At 32.2% G+C, this 21,476-nt stretch overlaps 2 protein-coding genes across 3 annotated transcripts; one reads left to right on the forward strand and one right to left on the reverse strand.

Annotated features, from left to right (window-relative positions):
* Positions 1 to 2,845: 2,845 nt before the first annotated feature.
* Positions 2,846 to 7,644, forward strand: LOC112770057 (pre-mRNA-processing factor 39-2). 2 transcript variants are annotated; one of them, XM_072225769.1, is made up of 9 exons: positions 2,846 to 3,145; positions 3,254 to 3,626; positions 4,040 to 4,562; positions 5,688 to 5,807; positions 6,066 to 6,123; positions 6,541 to 6,664; positions 6,770 to 6,889; positions 7,060 to 7,305; positions 7,414 to 7,644. In XM_072225769.1, exons 5-8 carry the CDS (start codon positions 6,089 to 6,091, stop codon positions 7,222 to 7,224), a joined length of 444 nt encoding a protein of 147 aa, XP_072081870.1. In that variant the 5' UTR covers positions 2,846 to 3,145; positions 3,254 to 3,626; positions 4,040 to 4,562; positions 5,688 to 5,807; positions 6,066 to 6,088; the 3' UTR covers positions 7,225 to 7,305; positions 7,414 to 7,644. The 2 variants fall into 2 exon arrangements, with proteins under 2 accessions (XP_072081870.1, XP_072081869.1); XM_072225768.1 differs by lacking the exons at positions 2,846 to 3,145; positions 3,254 to 3,626; positions 4,040 to 4,562 and having other exon boundaries at positions 4,977 to 5,807.
* LOC112773198 (transcription factor MYB102-like) lies at positions 4,491 to 5,466 on the reverse strand. Its single transcript, XM_025818263.3, has 3 exons — positions 5,325 to 5,466; positions 4,980 to 5,109; positions 4,491 to 4,632 (listed from the first exon to the last, which is right to left on the reverse strand). The coding sequence occupies exons 1-3, from the start codon at positions 5,464 to 5,466 to the stop codon at positions 4,491 to 4,493; spliced, it is 414 nt and encodes a 137-aa protein (XP_025674048.1).
* Positions 7,645 to 21,476: the final 13,832 nt, after the last annotated feature.

The raw sequence follows: 21,476 nt of genomic DNA on the forward strand, positions 1-21,476 counted from the left end.
AAACTGAAAATAGTTAAATTTGTCGAATACGTAAGAGTAGAGACTTTCTTAAATACTGAAATAAAATAAAATTTTAATTTAAAAAATAATTGAAAGAAAAGCTTTGCAAATAAAATAAACATTAATTAAAAAAAAAAAAGAAACAAGTTATAGAAGGAAAGCATCAAACGAAGTCAGCGAATCCTTAGGTGAGGTCAGAACGGATTTAGTCTCCTCTAACTAGCGTTGTCTCTTCCTAAATCCTAATAATCACCCCTGTGGAAGTGACACTTTCAACAATATAAACTTTACATTGTGTTCGTATATGTCTGACATTACACTTAATACAAGCTTTTCTCACCTAAACAAAAATTATTTTTAATAGCATTCAAATCAAGGAAAGAGAAAGATGATGATCCATGTGTCAAATATCCCTGTTAATAAGTTAATTCTTTTTATTGTTATTGCTAGGATAAAATCATTAAAAAACAATATTATGGTCGAAAAAGAGAAATGTTAGAAGACGACTAAAATTAATTATTTTTTGTTATTACGGATTAAAGTATGTTGTTGAATTAATAAACTAAAGAAATTATGTTAATGACTAAAAATAATAATAAAATTAATAAGTATTACATCAGATTGTCTCATTAGTTATTTTAGATAAATGATATCCAATTTTTACTATAATCACACAATTATAATAATAATAATGATGAAAGTACTTAATGAGCTTCTGGATCATCATATAAACGAACTCCATTGTTTATTTTTGGCTGCTACCACTATTATGAACTATGACCAGATAATTGCGTCAAAGATGTATTATCTGCCATAAAAGGACACTAGCTTTATTTTTTGTTTTTTGATCAATTATTGTGCTGGTGGCATGGAAGATCCCAAAAAGGATTATAGTATATACACTTTTTTACTCAATAAAATTTTTTAACATAACCCCATTATAGCAACTACTTCTTCAAGAAGATTTGGATTATAGCCAGCTCCACATATATATTCATAAGCGCTTGATAGTTTTCATTAATTAAACTGGTTTTTAGGCATAAGTTAAGTTTAATTTAATTCTAATAAGTAACATAAAAATTATTATATGTGTACTATTAGTTAGGCCAGCCATAAGTAAATATTTCATAATTTTGTAAACCCTAAAGGTAACTCAAATAATGCGGAGTTGGCAAACACTTAACCACATGGTTTTAAATAATGTCTGTGATACATATGAGAAATCTTTTGTGAATTTTTTTTTCTTATATATATATATATGATTGAGTTGTCATATTTATCATCCTTAAATTATATGTGAAATATATAGAAAAAACTGTGTGTGAACTTAACATATGAGCCAAAAGAGTATAATAAATCATTTATCTAGTATTTCCACTTGAAACTCCTTAGTCCTTAGTCTCAAAGCTACATGGTTTATACATATGATCCATCCTTTATAATTAGTAATTAACTAATTATCAATATATTCCCATTATATCAATCATCATCTAATTAATTAATGGAAATTATAAGAAACTAATTTTTATTAATCAACACTAATAATCAATTTTTTTAATTATAAAATTTCTCTTTTTAAAAGGATTTAGAATTTATAATTTAATTAGGATCTAAAGTTTTATGATTTAAAATCTAAAACATAAGATAAACAAAATAATTTTAAAAAAATAATTTATATTAATTAAAAAAAAGTTGAATTCCGAATATTACTACTCTTAGTTACTTGACAAGAAGAAACAATTTATCCATTAACTAAAATTAACTACAAATATTTTCGAGTTTCAATTACAAGTCCTGTTTTCCTAATATATTGGGACATGCACACAATGGGTGAAACCTAGGAATTTGGATCCTCTAAATTTTAAATTTGTATTTTAGAGAGTAAAGTGTAATCTTTTACCTTTGAATGAATTTTCTCTCATATTTATTTTTGGTCCCACCTATAAAATAAATAGTAAGAGATCACACTTTACTCTTTAAGGTAAAATTTAAACTTTAAAAAATCCAAATCCAAAACCTAGATACCCACTACAATGACTTAAAATTCCAATGAGAATTTTCCCTTCCTCCAAAATTCTATTGATTCTTCGTATTTTCTCCACTTCCTTGTGGCATATATGAAGAACATGGATAAATTAATTTTGGGAAAAACTATATAAACAAATTACAAAGCCTACAGGGACTACCACATCAATAATAAAGTTGGGCATGCCAATCTCAGATAAGCAACTCTCAGAACTACCTTCTCCTAAACTTGGTGACCCTTTTATACTATTTGTATTGTCGTTATTATTATCAGGTATGTTTCTTTCCATATTTGTGAGCTGACTGAAAACAGCTTTCAATACTTTCCTATCACATGAAAAAGGGTCTAAGCAAGAAACCAATTGGGTGTTGTAGTAGTTCCTCCTCGACCATATAAAGTTGCAATATTATTGTTGTAGTTGGTAGGGAATAACTTAGGCTCCATTATGTGGTTGAAAATAGGGCTTGTTTGGGTGTGAGAGAAAATAGAGAAGCTGGGCACTTGCTCATACTCATCAGCATGAAGATGGGTTTGACACTACTAGAAAAATAGTTATTACAGACGGATATTTTCGACGGATTTTATCCCACGGAAATACAGACGGAATTCAGAGGAATTTTTTGTCGGAAAACAAAAAAAATGAATTAGCATAAATTACAGACGGAAAAGAGAATCCGTCGATAAATCCGTCGGAAAAAAAAATTTTTTTTCCATAAAAAATGGTTACAGACGGAAAATTCGTCTGTAATTTAAAATTTTCCGTCGGAAATATTAAAATAAAGATTTGACCAAACGAGCTCTTCCTCATTTCCCGTCTCTCTTCCCCGCACCTCCACGCCCATCCCCTCCAAATGCTCTATCGGTAGCGCGTCTCAGCCTTGCACCGCCATCTTACCTTGCGCCGCCGTCGCACCGAACCTCCATTGCACTGAACTTCCATCGCCGCGAAACTCTGTCACACCCCTTCCCGGCTCTTCTCTGTGTGTTGCTGGTTCCCTTTCGAACCCTAATATGCATTTCTCTGCCACCGTCTTCGTCGCCTCCGTCCTTATCCTCTTCACCTTCTCCTGCGTTCACTCTTTCTACCTTCCCGGCGTCGCTCCTCAAGATTTTCAAACCGTACGTCTTCCATTTTTCTCTCTTTCTGAGATTCGCGTTCTCCTTTCTCTTATTCGAATTTATGCGCTACTTGTTTCATTAATTTTTTGATCAAAGATATTCTCACAGAAATCACAAGTGCATTTCTCGCTCATGTGTTGCTTAATTGATGTATTTTTCTCTTCGATCTCGCCTCAGCCGTGCAGGTAACCTAATCAGAAGGAGGTGCTGTGAGGTTTTTGTTGTATTTTATTGATGTATTTTGTTGTTGCTATGAGATTTTTTTCAATTTTCATACAGTATGGATAACATTATAGTAAAGAGTACTAGTACTTTGGGTTTTATATATATAATAATGCTTTTCCTGTCATTGAAACATGAAAAAGTAGCAGCAGGAGATAACAATTACAATGATCCATACTTTCGTTTGAATTTTGAAGAAATTTGATGGTGCATGCAGTAGCTGGGATTGATAAACCCTAGGATTGTGATTTAATTAGAGGTCAGTTTATTCTTCTTCAAGCCCTTAATGATTTACAATCATAGTTATTATTTGTTTATTTATTTATTGTTTGATTATTTCTGGATTTTTTTTTAGAATTTTAAGATTTAGTAATTACCTTTTCCCTCAGTAAGCAAATGTAAGTTTTAAATTTATATAGTTCTATTGTGACTTTGTGAGCTTAAGTTGCAGATTCCATAGTTTAGAAAGTACAATAAAACTTTGGAAGGTTTGCTTCTTTTGTCGAAATTTTGGTTTTTATGTGAAATACAAAGCTATAATATCTTAATGGTGCAACATAGGAAGTGATTTTTGCTTGGCAGAGCAGATTAGAGCTTTATGACATTGTCAGACAATTCGCTCTCCTGGTTTATATATAACCATTATTTCTGTTTTGGCTTATGCCGCTGCAGCACTTGTGGAAGCACTCTCTGCATCATACACCATTATCCTAGTATTTTCAAAGCTATATCTCCTCACTATATTTTCCATTTCTTTTGGAGAAATGGAAAAGTTGGCTGGCTTTTACTTGGTGGTACTGTCTTCTGCATTACAGATATGTGTGTCTCTTATCATCTTGATAATATTCATCATCATTGTCCATTGATACAGAAGTAGGAATATTATCAACTTGGCATGCCTTGGTTTGGCTATTGACTAAATTTTCTATATGAGAATTGTGCAAAGAGAGACTTGCAACTTAATGTTACTATTGTTGTGTTGTTATTGTTGTTGGAGGAACATGCTTGAGAGATTGTCTCGCTTCAGTATTGTTATGCTTACCATGTGTTTGATGAATTTCCTGAGAGAGATGGAAAAGAGCGGAACTTGTTTTCTGTGTTTCCTTTTCCCAATTCACAAGATTTAGGTACTTTTCCTCTTGGATTGCTTATGAGTTATTGGATCAATCCCCATCTTCAACAATTTCTTCTTGATGTGAGTGTTCCAATAATTCTTAATCTCATTATCTGTTCTTCCGGGTAAATTAGCAGCAATTGTAGACCACCTAATAAGCATTACACAAAAAAGTTTAGTTCAATTATAAATAATGCTGTTCAAATTAATTAAGTTAAGCATATATAATTGACTTTGAACAGTACTGTAGTTTCCTTGCCTAGCTAGCATTCTAACTATATATATGAAATGAGTTTTAATTCTTTACACAATCGAAAAGTCTATAAATTAGTTGGCAATAATTCTGTATATTACATGTGCAAATTCAAAAAGGTTCTTCTTTAATATAATTTATAGATAGACTTATTAAAAATGAAGGATATATAACATGCACATTAAAAAAAATAAACAAGGAACATTATTTAGGTCATGCTAGGTTTGATTTAATAATAATCTTGCTTGTTTCCCAAAACAGTGTGTAACTGGATGATCATTTCTTCTTCTTCAAATGAGAATCTTCCTCTCTTTATATCAGGCCTCAAGTAATTAGCCCACCTTAGCCGGCAACTCTTTCCACATCTCTTTAATCCTATATATTAATTATTTATTCATACATGTTCAACATTATTAAATCATTACAAATATATTCATGTTAAGTATATACATAAATGTATAATACCTTATTATCTAACACACGTACACTTAACTAAGATGATTATTAATTAAAAGTGGCTTCTGAATATAATTGGGCATTATTATATAATTAAGTAGCTAAGGTAGCACAAATTAATTAAATTAAAGTACCTGCATTCTTAAGAAGGGTTCGCCACTTGCCATGCCCATGTTTCTGAATGTAATCAATGAGTTTTTTATCTTCCTCCGGAGTCCATGGACCCTTCTTCAATCCATTATTATTGTTCTTTTCACTAGAACAAGACTTGGCCATGATGATTAATTGCTAATTAATTAAGTTAAAAAACAAATATTATGAACACTTAAGCTTGTTGTAAGGAGATAAAGGAAAAAAGGTTATTGCTCTACTACTTGCAAGCAATAATAACGAGTAGGAAATAATTGATGAGTACTACTTGTATGTACTACTTCATGACCAATAAACTTTCTTATATTAGATGACCAATTCTGCCTTTTGTTACTGCTGAGGACCAGAAAACTGCCATGGCCAAGGCTTCTAAGGCATGTGCCTTTCTCAGGAGATGTCCTTCACTAACACTGGGTTCCATGTTGGAGGAGATTGCTGCTATTCTTCCTGGCCATGAATTTGCTTCTGTGAGTGACATTCAGTTAAACTCTTCATCTTCATCATCATATTAATTTTTTCTACTCATTCTCATGTAGCCATGTTTTTACATTCTTATGTTGCATCTATGCTTTATTTTCCCTAAGTACATTTCTAATCTTTTCTTCGTCTCAGTGATATTCTTCTTTTATCAAAAGATACAAAAATTCACCCCACTGTTTCCTTAATAACTGCTTTACTGCCTGTCTTTGAGTTTGGTCATTAACTTTATCTGTTGCATCATGTAGATTTTGTTGTCAAAACATGGCTTATGCAGATGACGACGAATCTCTTGTTGAAGCTGAGGTTCTCTCCTTTCTTTCTCATTAATAAGTCTTTTTTCTCAATATATTAAAGAATGATTTTTGGTTAACTTTATCATTCTTTTTGCCATGGCTGAAGTATTTTGTTGTTTGGTTCTGATGACTTTGATCCTTGGCAGAAGGTGTAATTATGGGAAAATTTAGTTTAACTTGTTTGAAGTTTGATTAAATCATGCTATCATCAGTTTGTGTAATTTTTGTTTCAATACTTTGGTAGTGTTTGGATTGTCTCTGAGATTTAAGCGGACGGTTGGTATAGATCTTAGTACAGGTTTACACTAATAATAATTTCTATTAAATTTGCACAGTTGGATTATTTATAGTGTATGCTTTGATTTACCTTGAATTATGACTCCTATTTGTAAAAGAATGTACCAAAAATCCATTTCTTCAATGCCAGGTTTAAGGAACAAATAGGAGATGTTTTAGCTGCTCGCGCTGCATATATTCAGCAGACTGGTAAAGAGTCAGATTCTGATTTTGTGCAGAATGTTATATCAAGAGCCAATATGGAGAAACGTTTGGTATGCAATTAGCCTTTGCTACAATTGAAGAAAGCTTTACTCTTTGATGATAAGCTGATACAAAAAAGATGACTACATGCACTACCTGTTACATTTTTATTACAGGGAAATATGGAGTCAGCTTGTGGTATATACAAAGAAGCAATAGAGATGGTTGTAGCTGAAGAGAATTTACAGCATGCCCTCCCTAATTTATATGTCCATTTCTCTCACCTAAAATATATGGTACGTGGCATATTTATCATTTTTTGTTGAATTTTCATTCTAAAAGGCTAAGCATCAATATTGTATGACTGGGGAGAGCAATATTGTAAGTGTTTTTTTCCATTATGTGCTGAATAAGAAAAATTACTTGTCTCATTTCTTAAGTTTGATAATCATTTTCCTTTTTGCAGGTTGAAAAGAATTCTAAGAACCCTATTCTTCTATCTGGTTGTAAAGTTGCAGATGGCAGTGATGTTTTACTTTCTTTTGCCATGTGTGTGTGTGTGTGTCTATATATTGATTGCCATGTGTGTGTTTTACTTTTTTTGAAATTCCTCTCATCATTTATGAACTAAGTAACTCAAATCTTGTCTTTTTCCCAGTAATGGCTTCGGGATCCGATGATGCTCTTAAGAGTGTTGGTTTAGTCTTAGCAGGTAATAACTAATAAGTGTTTATCATAAAATGCAAAATTTTAATTTTGATTCTGGGGTTGCAGTAAATTCAATAATCACTTTTATTTCTAATGATATAAATATTTTCAGGACTTACCAACTGAATCTGGAACTGTGATCCCCTATGTTCACTTGATGAAACAAGCTCACAAGATTTTGAGGACAGTTATATAGTCTTGTTATTTGTATAACTTAGTATAGTTGAACAATACATTGAGTTTATGTTTTGAATTATAGTTGATGTATCAACACACTTTGATGTATGGTTGTTACTTATTATTATAGTTGATGATCAATACATTTTGTTTATGTTTTGAATTATATTGACTTGCTTGTTTATAGTATTTTTCTTTTAGTTTGATAATACGATGAGTTTGTTTATTTTTTGAAATATTATAAATATTCGAATACAAATTAGATAAAAATTTGTATTAAATTTATATTTATTTTGTATGAAAACAAGCTTATTTTGTAATTAGAAAAAAAAATTATTTTACCTTACTGACGGATTTACAGACAGATTTTCTGTCTGTAATCAGAGTATGAGATGATTTTTCAAAGTTCAAATTACAGACAGAAAATCTGTCAAAAAATCCGTCTGTAATTACAGACGGAAAATCTGTCTGAAAATTCGTCTGTAATTACAGACGGAAAATCTATCTGAAAATCTGTCTGTAATTACAGACGAAAAATCTGTCTGTAATTACAGACAGAAAATCCGTCTGAAATTCCGTCTGTAATTACAGACGGAAAATCCGTCAGAAAGTTCGTCGCCTTCGGAAAATTGAGGGAGAATTTACAGAGGGAAAATCCGTCGGTAACTAGTAAAAATCCGTCGGTAATTTTCCGACGGAAAAAAAGTCCGTCGGTAAATAATTTCCGACGGGGCTTTTACAGAGGGACAAAATCCGTCGGTAACCAAAAATCTGTCTGTAATAAAGACTAAATCTGTCTGTAAATCTGTCTGTATTAATCTATTTTCTAGTTGTGTGAGGTTGTTGTTGTTGGTCAAAGTTGATGTAAAAATCTATTAATGCTGGAAGAGATGAAGAAGTATGATAGAGACTTTATCCCAAGAGTGTAGATTGTAGAAGTGTACCAGAGAGACGATATTCGGGTTAACTACCGATACGTGAACTCATAGTCAGTAGGACAGACATGTATCATGCGCATTTATGTGAAATTGTTTGGGTGTGCATTTTATATTTGGTTTGCCTAAGTGAATATATCAGTTTAACTACTACTTGCTATATATGTTATAATTGTTCTTGATTGTGTTTGAATTTCATTATTTGTGATTGTGACTGTTTGGTCTGGATCATAGTGGTTTGAGTGTGATTTAATTATATATTAGGTCAAAGGCCGTGATTTGATTTTATTTTGGACTGGAGGCCGTAATTGGTTGAATTATTGGTGAGCCTGGTTAGAATGATTTGTTGGCATGTGGTGAAGTCTTTTGGATATTATGTTTGATTGAGTCTTTTTATAAATTAAAATATGAATTTGGATTTAGATAATTGTTGATTTTTAAAAGGATTCATAGGACAAGTGATAATCATTTAATTTACGTTTGAAACCCCTTCATTTCTTTATATGTATCCTTTTATAATAATTCTAAACATTTTAGTGAGACTGCGTGGTTAGGTTCTCACTCCCATAAAGGCCTTTTTTTTAGGACGGATGAGGAAGCTTATGAAATTTTTGCTAAGTTCTTAGCTATGCTGTTTCTGTTTGTATATATATTAGTTATAGTTTTTCCTCGCCTTTAATATTATATTTTTGTAAAGAGGGATATGAGTCATGATTGTAATGTTTGTAAGTTATTTGTATAAAAGACTCTTATTATATATATATATATATATATATATAAGTGTTTTGATTGGTTTATATTCATGTATGTACGTTTTTAGGAAAAAGTATTTTCAGTTTTTCAAAAAACATAATAATAATAATAATATGGTTTCGAGTTGAAGGCTCCTATTTTATTATTAAGTATATAGAAGTTGTCGTAATATCTACACTATCAGAGTAACGCAGCTGGAAGCGTGAAATTTTGATGGTAAAGATATTACAAAAAGTAAAAGTCTAACACTAATATAATAGCTTTTTGCCTGTACTCCCTGATCCACTCACACAGCCCTTACTAATATAGAAACTCCTTTACCTCCTCCTGACAATATTCACCAATCTATTACCAATCAACCTTCTAAGATAGAAAATACACACACTATGATAACTAGGTCCAAGACCAATTCAACAAAATCTAAAGTCCTAACCTCTATTGTCAATGATCTAGAATATACGAAACAACCACCAAAAACACCTAAGATAGCCCTTAACATTTCTCATTGGTATAAAGCTATGTAAGAAGAATATCAAATCCCGATGAAGACTAACATATGGACTGTTTGTCCCCAAAGCACAGAATGCTAAGATAATTAGAAGTAAATGGATATACACAGTTAAAAGGCACCCTGATAGAACTGTCCATAAATACAAGGCCAAATTAGTGGTCCAAGGCTTTTCATCAACACGAGAGATTTGACTTTGAACAAGTCTTTAGTCCTGTGATTAGGCCAACAAAAATCATATTGGTTTTGATCATTGCTTTATCTAGAAACTGGATTGTTAGACAGTTTGATTACAGTAATGTGTTCCGCAATGGAGAATTGCATCAAACCGTTTACATGTCTCAATCCTTTGGCTTTGAACAAGGCACTGTTGAGCATGTTTGCAAGATTATTAACAAAGCTTTATATAGCTTGAAGCATGCACCAAGAGAGTAGTTTATCAAGTTTAGTACAACTCTATACTCTTTTGGTTTTAAAAACACTGTCAGATTCTTTTTTGTTTGTCAAAAATGATTTAAATTATATAATATATTCTTTTATTATGTGAATAATATTATAATAACTGGCAGTGATCCTCATTCCATTCAAGTTATGATACAAAGCCTAGATAAGATATTTTCATTAAAAGATCTTGGAGAACTTAATTACTTTTTAGGCATTGAAATTTAGAAAACAGAATCAGACAATTTACATTTATCTCAAACCAAATATGTTAATGATTTACTCTCAAAAGTTGGCATGGCAGGAGCTAGTCCTATGCCAACACGCATGATATCTCCATTTCAACTTCTCTCAACAGGTTCGGAAAGGTTTAAAGATCCTAAACTCTATAGGACAGATGTGGGATCAATTCAATATTTAACAATTACCAAACCTGACTTTTCTATGCAGTGTACAAGATCAGCCAATTTATGCACTCTCCTCTCCTTGCCCATTGAAAAGTAGCTAAGAGAGTCTTGAGATACTTTCAAGGCACAAAGAACTAATTATAGGTTTTATGGTTTCTCTGACTTTGACTAGATTGTTGACCTTGAAGATCGAAGGCCAGTATCTGATTTTTGCATTTATTTAAGGACTAATTTGATCTCTTGGTGTTGTGGAAAATAAGGGACAATTAGTAGATCCTCCTACGAAGCTGAATTTCAAAGTCTAGCATCTTGTGAATCTGAACTTGTTTCGCTATGAAACCTACTGCAAGAGTTGGATATTAACCTAAGCACTGCACCAACTATATACTATGACAATATGAGTACAATGCTATTATCTGCCAATCCTGTATTGCATGATCGCACTAAGAACTTCCAGTTAGATGTCCAAATTATTCGTGATAAGATGCAGCAAAAAGCTCTTCATATTGTGTATATCCCAAGCATTGATTAGGTGGCAGACATTTTAACAAAACCTTTTTATAGCGGTTTCCTTTGAATGGTTGAAAGACAAACTTCGAGTGTGTTCAAGACCCTGCTCAAGTTTGAGAGAGGGGGTATTAAGGCATTAAGGAATCAAGAAAGTGAAGGAGAGTTTAAAATAGATTCTGTTAGGATTAATTAGCTGTTAGTTAAATTTGTTGCCGTGTATCGAGTTATAGCTAGTGTGCTAGCATTATGTATAGATAGCCTTATTATTTGTAATAGAGTAATTCATGTATTTCAATTTTTTTTAGTGTAGTTCAAAATACTTTTTTCACTTTTTTCTACATTTATGTTTTTGCATTCTCTATAGAACAAGTTCCTTAGGTTTTTCATTTTCCCTTTAGTGAGGAAGATAAATTTCAATCAAGCAAAAGTGTATAAAAATTAATTATACACTCAAGTGGTCCGGGATTTTTTTTAAATAAAAATAAAATAACGGTTTTAATTACTGAAATAGATAATTTTGAGTTTTTATCGATTTTTGTAACATGGCTTATCTCGTTTACAGTGTAAACGTATCTGTGAACGAGATAAGGCACAAACCCGAGTCTACGTATCACGTGTGCACACGTGTTATGACACGGAGATACGCCTATTCTTATTTCCTTTACACTGTAAACAAGATAAGGATGGGACGCACCTATAAATACAACTCGTTTATACCACCTTTTGGCTCACTTTCCATCCCCCTTAACCTTCATTTCTCCCTTTCTCATACGTTTTCTTGATATTTTTGAGTTACCTGAACACTATAGCACGCGCTGACGCAAGAGACCCTGACATTAACCGCCTGAATGATAGTTGGCACATTGCAGGAGTGATCGACTTTGAAATTAGTGTTATTTTTATCTTTTAAATTAATAAGCGTATGTGATTATAGTTAGGATACTTGTATAGATTTAGTATTTTTGCACGTGAGTAGAATGGATTATCTTTATATAACATAAAATAGGTTAATTGACAAGTTATTAACATTTGTTAAGTGTCGAATTTACTTATAGTAAAAGTTAATTTACTAATTAATTTAATTTAATTTATTCATTAACTATTTATTAATTTTTTTAAATAAATAAAAAAAATGTATTAATTACTGTTTATCCATGTCTATTAAGTTATATTATTTCTCTGAGTCAAATTTTATATTTTTAATTTTAAATTTGAATATACTAAAGAATTTAGTTTAAAATCCAAGTTTTTAAAAAATTTTATTTTTAAATAGAGGCCTCGCCTACTACTACATAAACGGGTGAGTCACACTCTTGCACCACCAGACGCCATTGTCCCTTATTTAAGGGAGGTTGGGTTCGGCTACATGGTATAGCTCAGGGATTTCGTATTTGATAACTCTCTGATCACTGCATCCGTGGAGTGCTGGCGTCCGAAGACCCACACTTTCCACCTGCCTTATCTCCTTTACACTATAAACGAGATAAGTCATGTTATAAAAATCGATAAAAACTTTTTAAATTACTTATTTTAATAATTAAAATATTTATTTTATTTATTTAAAAAAAAATCCGGTGGTCCTTTAATATTTTTTGTCAAACCAATTAGTGTATAATTAAAAAACTGACATATCAAACAACAATTTTTAGAAAATGTTAGACAAATCATAATTGAAATAAAAAATTATGTTGGACATTCTTGAAAATATTTAAATGTTAGTTCTAACTATAACAAAATGTATCTATTTTATTTAAAAAAAAAATTAATGTGCCTATTCTCTATAAAAAAATCATTTATCTAATATTCTAAAATTTTTGACACCTAATTGTTAAATTAAAAATTAAAAAAATTGTCTATTATTAAATTTGCAACAATATTTTTAGAACATTACATAATTAAAATAATAATAACAAAAACATGTAAGAATTTCTTCTATACATTAACTTTAAATAAATTAGGTATTTTATACAGAGACTTACATATAGCAAAAATAGTTCAGTTAAAGTAGCTAATTTATTTAAAGTTAATATATAGAAGAAACTCTTACATACCGTTGTTATTATTATTTTAATTATGTAATACTCTGAAAATGTTACTGCAAATTTAATAATAAACAATTTTTTATTTTTTAAGTTAGCAATTGGTTGTTAGAAGTTTCAAAATGTTAGATAAATTAGTTTTTTAATATAATAAGCACACTAAAGAGTTTTTTGTTTTTCTGAAAAATATTTAAAAAATATCCAACATAATTTTTCATTTTATTTCAATTACCATTTGTCTAACATTTTCTAAAAATCGTTGTTTCATTTGTCCGTTTTTTTACTATACAGTAATTTGTTTGACAAACAATATTAAAGGACCACTTGAGTGTATAATTAATTTTTTACTATACACATTTATTTGATTGAAATTTTTATATTTCTCATATTATAATTTTATTTTATTATTTTTATTTTTATATCTCTTACATAAATAGTGGAGAATCGAAATTGGTCCATTAAAGTTATAATTTGTATAGATTTTTAACTAATAAGCTATAATTTTTTTATGTATTGTACAAAAATAATTAAAGAAATATGATTTGACGGGTACAAAATATTGATAAAGTGCTAATATTAATAATAAATATATATTGCAATAGCCAAAACATTAAGATGAGAAGAAAATATTTTTAGATTAATATAATTGCAAAATAAATTTTGCCTATGTTACATCTATGGTATATAACGGTCTCAAGTGTAACACCCTATCACACGAAACTTTATATCTAAGATGTAAAATAAAGGTGGCGAAAAATAAAATATAAATATACATATTATAGTTGAAAAGAAGACTTATCTAGGAGCCTTTGAAAAAAAGTTTTAAAGCAAAGCGTTAAACAGAAAAGCGTATCACTCACGTAAGCGATAAACGTAACGAAGCAAGATAAGAGTAAAATAAGCATGAAAGCATATATACAAAAGAGTTCCAAGATACAGATAGCAAAGCTTCTGACCTGGCTCGCAAAGTTAAAACCGGACAGAGCATATATACATATATACATATATATACATCAGAATCCCAAAAGATAGCCTACAGAACCTATTTCTCCAAATTCAACCTCTAAGAGGGATAAAACATAACATACATATATATATATATATATATATATATATATATATATATATATATATATATATATATATACATCATAACCAAACTAAAGTCCCAAAAGTACAAAAGAATTTTCGCTTTCGAAAGCTCCTAGAATGCTTCAGTGAGGTGCCACTTGACCTGCATTTGAAAATCACAAATATTGTATAGATGAGAACCAGGGGTTCTCAGTATGGTAATGGTACCATATACACAAGATATAAGGTCCCGGAAAAGTTAGAGGCAATCCTAGAACTCCGACACTTAGATTATAAGACTTAAAGAATTAGAACGGAAACCATAAACAGGGGTGGTTTTCTAAGGTTCTAAAATTTAACCAAATTCTTACTAAAACCTCAACTATCCCCTTCCTCCACCATCCTCCAAGACACCATTAGAACCACACAGACAAATAAAGCAGATAAAGTAGACACAAGTAGATTACATATACAACAGATAGTAAATATAGCAAGTAAGCATAATAATCACATAGGCAAGCCCAATTAGTGCACAAGCAAACAAAATATACATATGCATATGATGAATATCTATCCTACTGGCCGTAAGCTCACGTGTCGGTTACTTTGCCAGAACTCGACATATTTGGTAGCGAACCCAGACATTTGTCTCTAGGTTGCGCATCCCCAGGAGGAACTTTAACGAAAGAGCGTGCCTTTCCACCTTCTCCTGGAGGTTTCACGACGGAAAGTGTCTTTCCACATCGAAAGAGTGTGCCTTTCTACCTTGCAACTATAGAAGAATGTGGGGGAAACAATACGAAAGAGAGTGCCTTTTCACCTTCCCCACATCTCCATCACGACAAGAGAGGGAATCCTCCATCCTCAACTTGCCATCCGAACACATTTTCAAGTTAATATGCAAGCGGGTTCGCACCCAAACCTTGCTATCTCGACCATTTCGGCCATACATAGTCATTACCAGTCTCAACATTCACCCCTTAATTCAGTCACATCTTTGCACTTTTCATTCATAATTCGTCATTTTTCAAGCTTATTTCACCCCCAAGTTATCATCACTTCCTAGCTTTACCTCATCACTAAGTATACCCCTAAGGTCTAGGGGATAAAGGAGTAAAAATAGAGGTTTAGAGGTTCAAAATTAGATTTTAAGATACAAACATTCATTTGCTGAAAACAGAGGCGTCGCGTACACAAGTACCTTGCTCGCATACGCAAGGGCTTGTTTTAACCTTACTCGCATATGCATCCTCTTGCTTGCGTACGCAACCCCTAAAAATCCTTTGCTCACGTATGCACGCACCATCCTGCGTACGCGAGACGCCCAACCCAAAAGGAATGGCCGCGTCGCGTGTGGTGCTCGCGTATGCGAGTTATGCAGAATCGGAAAAAATCTTTAAGTTACAGAATTTCACTTTTCGCACTAAACTTTCGACGGGCATAATTCTTTCATTTTAAAATATTTTTCACCCGTTCTTTGAATGGCATAAACTTCATGGACCTGATTTTCATATGAAGTAAATTTGGAATAATTTGGGGGTCCAGAAGCTGAGTTATGGCTCGCTGAAATTTGGCCAAAAATAAGTTTTTTTACAAAAGTTCATAACCCTCTATTTTCACAAAAACAAGTTCAATTCCAATATTCCACTTATATAAATAGCACCACACCATACCATTTACAGCATTAAAACCTGCACATCCTACTAGAATCAACCATACCTCAATTTTACACAATCTCACACACAATTCCTCAATTAACCAACAAAATCATCATCATTCATCACATATACATATTCACTCTTAACACCTCATCAATCATCACTAATTCACCATATAGAATTCTATCTGTATTACCAACATCAATCATTACCTATCTCACAAATATCATCAAGGCACTAAACAATTATCATATTCATACATTTTCACTTATCTTATGGTCATCTAGCCTAAGTTTTCACAGGACATTATATATTAAATACGAGAAACCAAAACCATACCTTGGCAATTTCTCCCTTAAGCCAAAAACACCCAAATTGATGAGGTCACAAGCTTCCAACACCGAAACCTCAGCATCCCAGGCTTAAACAGGCTTCCAATCTCTTTAATTGAGTTCCAAACTCACATATACACTACCTAACATATATTATCACATTCACATGCACCAACTTAATAATTATTCACAATTAACCAAGAGATTTATAGAGGTATGAGGATCCTTACCTTATATGTGCCTTAATCAACAAGAGTCCGCTAATTCCCCAAGTTAGATTGATCCTAGAACATCAAATTAACCAAAACCTCAATCTCTAAGCTACTAAATTTTGAAATTTAAGGGAAGGAGAAATGAAAGTGAGATGGAGAGTTCCACACCTTATAAGGCACTGGGCTTTGTAGAGCTCAACGCCACGGACGCGTGGCCACAAACGGTACGGCGATCGGAGCTCAGAGCGAGAAGTTATGGCAAATTGATTTAGGAGCAAGGGTTTGAAACTCAAGGTTCTTCCCCCAAGTGTGTGTGCAGCGTGTGTTTCATATGGGTAAGAGAAAGAAGCTGAGTTCTCTTAATTAGGTGGGTTGGGTTGGGCTTTTGGGCCTATTTTGGACCCGGTTCGCTTGATTCGGCCCGTTTGGCCCAATTTTGGGCCAAATTCTTTAAAGTTAGTGTTAAAACTCTTATTTTAATTAGTTCTATCTTATTAAACTATCAAATTCATATTTTTAATTTCTTTAAATAATAATTAATTTATGAATTAATTATCTACTAATTTTTTTGGTTTTTTACACCAATCCCGGATAAAGGGGGAGGGTTGTGTTAGGCCTTCGACAGCCAATATAAAAATTTAGTCGAATCTTTGTGTCATAGATCAAAGATGTTATTGCGCTAAAGTTAGGTCATTTCCTGGAAGCAACGTGCTGTATGGCTCGTGAATAGTGTCAAATGAGCAAGAGCCGCTGCATCGGTGCCCGGGTGTAGTGTCAACTGAGCAAGAGTTCCCACATTTTCGTGAACGGACGAGGGTAAATAAGCTAGTTCACAAAGAAAAAGGTAAAAGTCAGAGCGACAGAAGGATGAGATTTGAGACTTGGAACATAGGCACTCTAATAGGAAAATCTATGAAGGTGGTGGATAACATGACAAGGAGGAAGATTAACATCATGTGCCTACAAGAAATAAAATGGGTCAGCGCAAAGGCTAGGGAGTTGGATACCTCTGGGTTCAAACTTGGGTGTACAGAAAAGGTGAAGAATAGGAATGTCGTTGGTATTATTGTGGATAAGTAGTGGAAGAAGGACGTAGTAGATATCAAGAGGGTAGGTGATCGGATCATCTCTATCAAACTTGTGGCGGAAGGAAGTACTTTTCATGTGATTAGCGCCTATGCACTGCAAATGGGTTCAGACAAGTAACTCAAGATAAGGTTTTGGGAGGATCTAGAGAGTTTGGTCCAAGACATACTTTTGAGAGATCAGATTTTCTTAGGAGGAGATTTAAATGGCCATGTTGGAAGAGAAGTGACTGGGTATGGAAATATTCACAGAGGCCATGGTTTTAGGGTGGTCAATACCGAGGGTAAAACTATTTTGGATTTTTTCTCAACCTTTGACCTTCTCATGACAAATATATATTTTAAAAAGAGAGACGAACATCTTATAACTTATAGGAGTGGCATGACAAGCTCTCAAATTGACTTCTTCTTGTTGAGGAGAGTCGATCGAAAATTTTGCATTAATTGTAAATTATTTCAGGAGAGAGTTTAACAACACAACATAAGATGCTCGTCATGGATTTTTGCGTTGAGCAAAAGTTAAGGAAAAGACATCATACAACGAACCCAAGGACGAGGTGGTGGCGGATGAAAGGTGAGGAACAAAGAAGTTTCCTAAGACGAGTAGGAGAAAAGGCAAAGTGGTAAGGGATGGAAGCGCGAAGGAGATGTGGAGGGAGATGGCAGAAATTATTAGAAAAACAGTAAAATAAAGTTTTGGTGAATCTAGAGGGATAGGACCAAGAGATAAGGAGTCTTGGTGGTGGAATGCGAGTGTACAAGAAAAGATAAAGGTAAAAAGGGAGTGCTTTAAAGAGTGGTCTTTGTGCCACAATGCAGATAATTGGAAAAAATATAAGGCGGCTAAGAAAGAGACAAAAGTGACTGTAAGTGAAGTAAGAACAAGAGCATATGCGGGTCTCTACCAGTGTTTAGACACGAAAGAAGGAGAAAAAAGGTACATATAGAATCGCAAAGAGTTGTGAAAAAAGAACGAGAGACTTGGATCAAGTTAAGTGCATAAAGGATAAAGACGGAGATGTTTTGGCTCAACAGGAGAAGATCAATGAAAGGTGGAAGAGTACTTCTACGAGTTATTTAATGAAGCATAGAAGACTCTTTCGAATCTTGGTCGGTTACGCACGAGAAAAGAAGATCAAAATTTTGACTACTATCAAAGGGTTTAAGACTTCGAAATAAAAACAGCTCTAAAACGAATAAAAAATGGCAAAGATTTAACGAGTCTTTTTGTGATGGATAGCTCAATCCTCATTCCATTTTTGTTTATTCATGGGAACGGATTCCATCTCTATAGGGACTTAGCAGATCTCCATTTTTTTTTGTCACAGTCTCACAGATAATTCCAACAAATACTCGCATGTTTAGGTTGCTTTGTCATTTTTTTATGACAAGCATGTTGAAATATTTGTCATAATAAGATTATTTAAAACTGTTTAATAGATGCTCAAAATTATATCTTAGTTTATATCAAATTTGTTTTAAAAAAATTAACTAAACCATCCAATAGCTTCACCTAGTGACTTGGTCCCCTATATTATCAGAGTAACAAAACTAAACTATTCAATTCAAGCAGAATCATTTATTGAGAAAATGCATCGTGTACTGATAACAAATAAAAATAAAAAAATCACAGAACATAATTATAAAACCCATAAAATATGCCCATCAAAATAAAGACGAATTTACGTTTGCGAATCTGCCTTTATATTTTACAAAGATAGCAATTCAAACCAAAAGAATAAAAAAAAAAATGTAAATTGACTCTTCTACAAAAGTGACTGACCAAAGCTTAAAATTCAGCATGCTGATCAATAACATTATTTTTCCAAGTCTCGAGTATAAAATTGATCATTAGATTTATGTTTGTGAAGAATTTAGTGGTTCAAATTGAATGTGACCATCGCTGATGTGTATAACACCCTACCACATAGAATCTTATACAGTAACGAATCTAAAAAATTTATGTTCGAGGCAAAATACATTATTATTAAAAGGTATGTTAATATAATTTCAAAAAAATAAAAATACATATTAATTATTCGAGTTAAAAAATTACATATAATAAAATAGAATTAAATATATTTTTTAAAATATTTTTATTACTATTTCTATAAATAAAAAATATATATTCTAAATTAGTAAATTGATCAATTAACTTTACAAATTTATATGCAACATAATTTACATATAATAAAATAGAATGAAAAATAAACAAATAAATAATAAGGATCACTAAATTGAGAATAAAATAAAATATATAAATTTATAAAGAGAATAAAAAATTAGATTAATACCTAAACTATAATAGCTTGAATTATAATTTATAATTAAAAATATCAAAAAAAGAAACAATAAAATTGAAAGATACATAGAGTCATAAAGAGTTATATTAAAAAAAAAATAGAGAATTTAAAATTTACCATTTGATGAAAAAAGATTATCACTAGAAAAGAAATAGAAAAAGAAGGTTGAAACTAAGAAGAGGATTTAAGAGAATAAAGGAGTGATGATGGGTGGGATTTGAGAATGAGAGAAGACTAAATTTAATTAGGTTAACTAATAGTCAAAATGATAGAAAGATAAAGTGAATTTGAGATTTTAAATAATTGGGATAAATTTATTTATAATGGAGTCATTTAAAATTTAAAATGGGGGCATATTATATATGTATATATTTAAAAAAAAAAATAGAGTGGTGGCAAATGCCCCTGTATGACACCACCTAGGTCTGTCCCTGATCTTATACTATAGTCATAAAACTGAGTTGGCGAGGTATTACGACTTCTAAAAATAAAAGAATATATATATATATATATATATATATATATATATAGTAGTTGAAAGGAATTTATACCGAGGAGCCTTTGAAAAAAAGTTTAAAACAAAAGTCATAATGCTCACGTAAACAGAAAAACTTGCGTACGAAAAAACATAAGATATATATATATATATATATATGGTCAAAGATACAATTAACAAAGCTTCCAACTCGGTTCATGAAAATAAACCAGCCATAGAATCCTAAAATGACCCAAAGCAGAAAAAGACAGCCTGTTTCTTCGAGTCAACCTCTACGAGGGACAAACATAAAATACAAGGTGGAGTATCTATATACATATATAAATATAAACAAAAATATGCCCTTAAGTCCCAAGAGTTCTTCGCTTCATCAGAGTCTCCAGAATACAGAGTATTGCTTCTCAACCTGCATCTGAAAAACAACAATGTTGTATGGGATGAGAACTGGAGGTTCTTAGTATGGGTAAGGTGCCCACATATATAATAAATAAGGTCTCGGGAAAGCTAGAGGCAATCTTAGAACTTCGACACTCAGATTATAAAGCTTAAAATACTAAAGCAGAAACCATAACGAGTGGTCTTCTAAGGTTCTAACTTAAACAAATCTTGAACTAGATTAAACTCCCTAACTTCTGTGCCTTTCCTCCAATCCTCCAACACCAGTGATACTGCACAGACAATCAAGCAAGCAAGGGCAAACACAGTTAGTATACAAGTACTACAATTAGCAAATATAACAATTAACATAATAATTCACTTAGGCATTCTCAATTAATGCACAAACAAGCAAAGCAAACACTATGCATATGATGCATGCCTGTCCTATGGCTGATGATATCATCTGTCGGTTATATAGCCAACTCGACACGTCCTGGTAGCTAACCATGGATAGAAACACCTATGCAGAGCAAGTGGGTTTGAGCTACAACCCCTTTGCTACTACTCGCTTAACCTAGAGCCAGTGGAATAACTATTACTGCGGCTACTACCCAGGCGGATGTTTAAAAGCTCAACCTGGAGTAAGCGGAATAAGCCACTACTACTGCTACTACCCAGGCGTCACAATCACAAATCTAGAGCAAGCGGGACGAACCACCATCCTTGCTACTGTCCAGGATATCAAACATACAGTCATTCAGTTTAAATCAATCATCATTGTTATCAAATCTCAAACATTAACCTGGAGCAAGCGGAACAACCACCATCCTTGCTACTACCCAAGTATTTCAAACATACACTTACTTATTA

This window comes from Arachis hypogaea, chromosome 18, assembly GCF_003086295.3.
Source record: "Arachis hypogaea cultivar Tifrunner chromosome 18, arahy.Tifrunner.gnm2.J5K5, whole genome shotgun sequence".
In the NCBI taxonomy this organism is placed as follows: Eukaryota; Viridiplantae; Streptophyta; class Magnoliopsida; order Fabales; family Fabaceae; genus Arachis; species Arachis hypogaea.

Bases quoted from the DNA above. Each gene is read 5' to 3' on its own strand.
- LOC112773198 (XM_025818263.3), bottom strand. From the start codon at position 5,466: ATGGCCAAGTCTTGTTCTAGTGAAAAGAACAATAATAATGGATTGAAG. The intron at 5,110-5,324 runs GTACTTTAATTT...ATTAATATATAG, and splicing joins AACCCTTCTTAAGAATGCAG to GATTAAAGAGATGTGGAAAG. The intron at 4,633-4,979 runs GCAAGATTATTA...AATGCTTATTAG, and splicing joins CACACTGTTTTGGGAAACAA to GTGGTCTACAATTGCTGCTA.
- LOC112770057 (XM_072225769.1), top strand. From the start codon at position 6,089: ATGCAGATGACGACGAATCTCTTGTTGAAGCTGAG. The intron at 6,665-6,769 runs GTATGCAATTAG...TTTTTATTACAG, and splicing joins CCAATATGGAGAAACGTTTG to GGAAATATGGAGTCAGCTTG. The intron at 6,890-7,059 runs GTACGTGGCATA...TCCTTTTTGCAG, and splicing joins TCTCTCACCTAAAATATATG to GTTGAAAAGAATTCTAAGAA.